Below are 1,497 nucleotides of genomic sequence, written 5' to 3'. Positions count from 1 at the left end.
CTGGATGGACAGATGGGGAGATGGGGTCCATCCCGCTTGTCCCCTCCCGGCGACGGGGTTTCCGTCCCCCCCAAACCGCGTGGTGGGGGCAGTGAAACAAACTTGGTGGCGCCGGCGGGGGGGGGAAATCAACACGCGGGTTTTAAGGACCGTTTTAGTGCCATTATTGCGATGTTTTTTCCCTAAAAATTCCCTTCCCCTCCCCCTTCCTCACTGCTTGCCCACGTGACTTCTCACCTCCTGAATGGTGGGTGCCAACCGTGAGCACGTGGCCGCTATGGAAGGGCTGTGTTAGCCATTGGCCACATCATGGGACCTCCCCAAGTCTTTGCGATGACAATAGGTGTCATCAGGACCAAACTATGTCCCCGTGGCCATCACAGACAAGCTGTAGTAGTCCTTGAGCCACGTCATTGGTCCTTCTCAATTCTTTGTGTCCACCTTCAGCCCCAATGCCATCTCTGTTTGCCCACATGGCTTCCCCATGAGCCAACGGGAGGCACCTGTGGGGCAAACCCACGTCCCCATTGGCCACATCATGGGCCCTCCTCAAGTCTTTGTGTTGGCAATGGGCTCCAATGGGGCCAAACCACATCTCTGTGGCCACCACAGTAGGGCTGTAGTAGCCATTGGCTGTGTCATGGACCCTTCCCAAGTCTTTGCATTGGTGATGGCCACCAAAAAGGCCAAACCATATCCCCAGGGCTACCACAGAAGGGTTGCAGTAGCCGTTGGCCACATCATGAGTCCTCCCCAAGTCATTGTGTCCATGTTTGTCCCCAGTGCCGTGGCTCTTTGCCTACATGGGTTCCCCACAAGCCAACAACGGGCATGGATGGAGCCAAACCACGTTCCTGTGGCCACCACGGAAGGGCCATGTGGAGTCATTTGCCACATCATGGGTCCTCCCCAAGGCTTTACATTAATGGTGAGTGCCAATGGGGCCAAACCATGTCCCCGTGGCCACCAGAGAAGGGTTGTAGCAGCCACTGGCCATGTCGGGGCTCCTCCTGAAATCTTTGTGTTGACGATGGGTGCTGATAGGGCCAACCCACAGGCACGTGGCCATCACCAAACAGCTGTAATAACCACTGGCCACATCACAGATCTTCCTGAAGTCTTTGTATGGACGATGGGCACCAACAGGGCCAAACCACGTCCCCGTGGCCACCACGGAAGGGCTGTAGCAGCCACTGACCACGTCATGGATCCTCCATGAATCCTTCTGTTGATGATGGGCACCAGCAGGTCAAACCACGTCCCCATGGTCACCACAGAAGCACCATCATCTGCTCTGCCACCTCCTCCCCTCTCCTTGGGGAGCCCCTCAGAGCCCCCGGTGCATCGCCAGGGCTGGACTGGGTCCCCGCTCAGCTGCATGGAGGTGGCGGTGACGAGCGAGGTGGGAGCCGCGGCTGAAGGTCTTGGAGCAATCGGAACAGCGGTAGGGCTTCTCGCCGGTGTGGGTACGTTGGTGCTCGAGCAGACGAGCGCTCT

At 57.9% G+C, this 1,497-nt stretch overlaps 1 protein-coding gene across 1 annotated transcript in view; it reads right to left on the bottom strand.

The window, feature by feature from the left end:
- Positions 1-200: 200 nt before the first annotated feature.
- Positions 201-1,497, bottom strand: part of LOC118451812 (zinc finger protein 79-like) — a 2,386-nt gene continuing 1,089 nt past the window's right edge. The window contains exon 3 of the mRNA XM_035889872.1: positions 201-1,495. Within this exon, the coding sequence (XP_035745765.1) occupies positions 1,328-1,495 (168 nt within the window). The 3' untranslated portion in view covers positions 201-1,327. The remainder of the gene's footprint in view (positions 1,496-1,497) is intronic.

The sequence above is a fragment of the Egretta garzetta genome, unplaced genomic scaffold (assembly GCF_000687185.1).
Source record: "Egretta garzetta isolate BGI_Z169 unplaced genomic scaffold, ASM68718v1 scaffold1342, whole genome shotgun sequence".
NCBI lineage: Eukaryota > Metazoa > Chordata > Aves > Pelecaniformes > Ardeidae > Egretta > Egretta garzetta.
The sequence above is the reverse complement of the archived record's forward strand: the minus strand, read 5'-3'. Positions and strand labels throughout refer to the sequence as shown.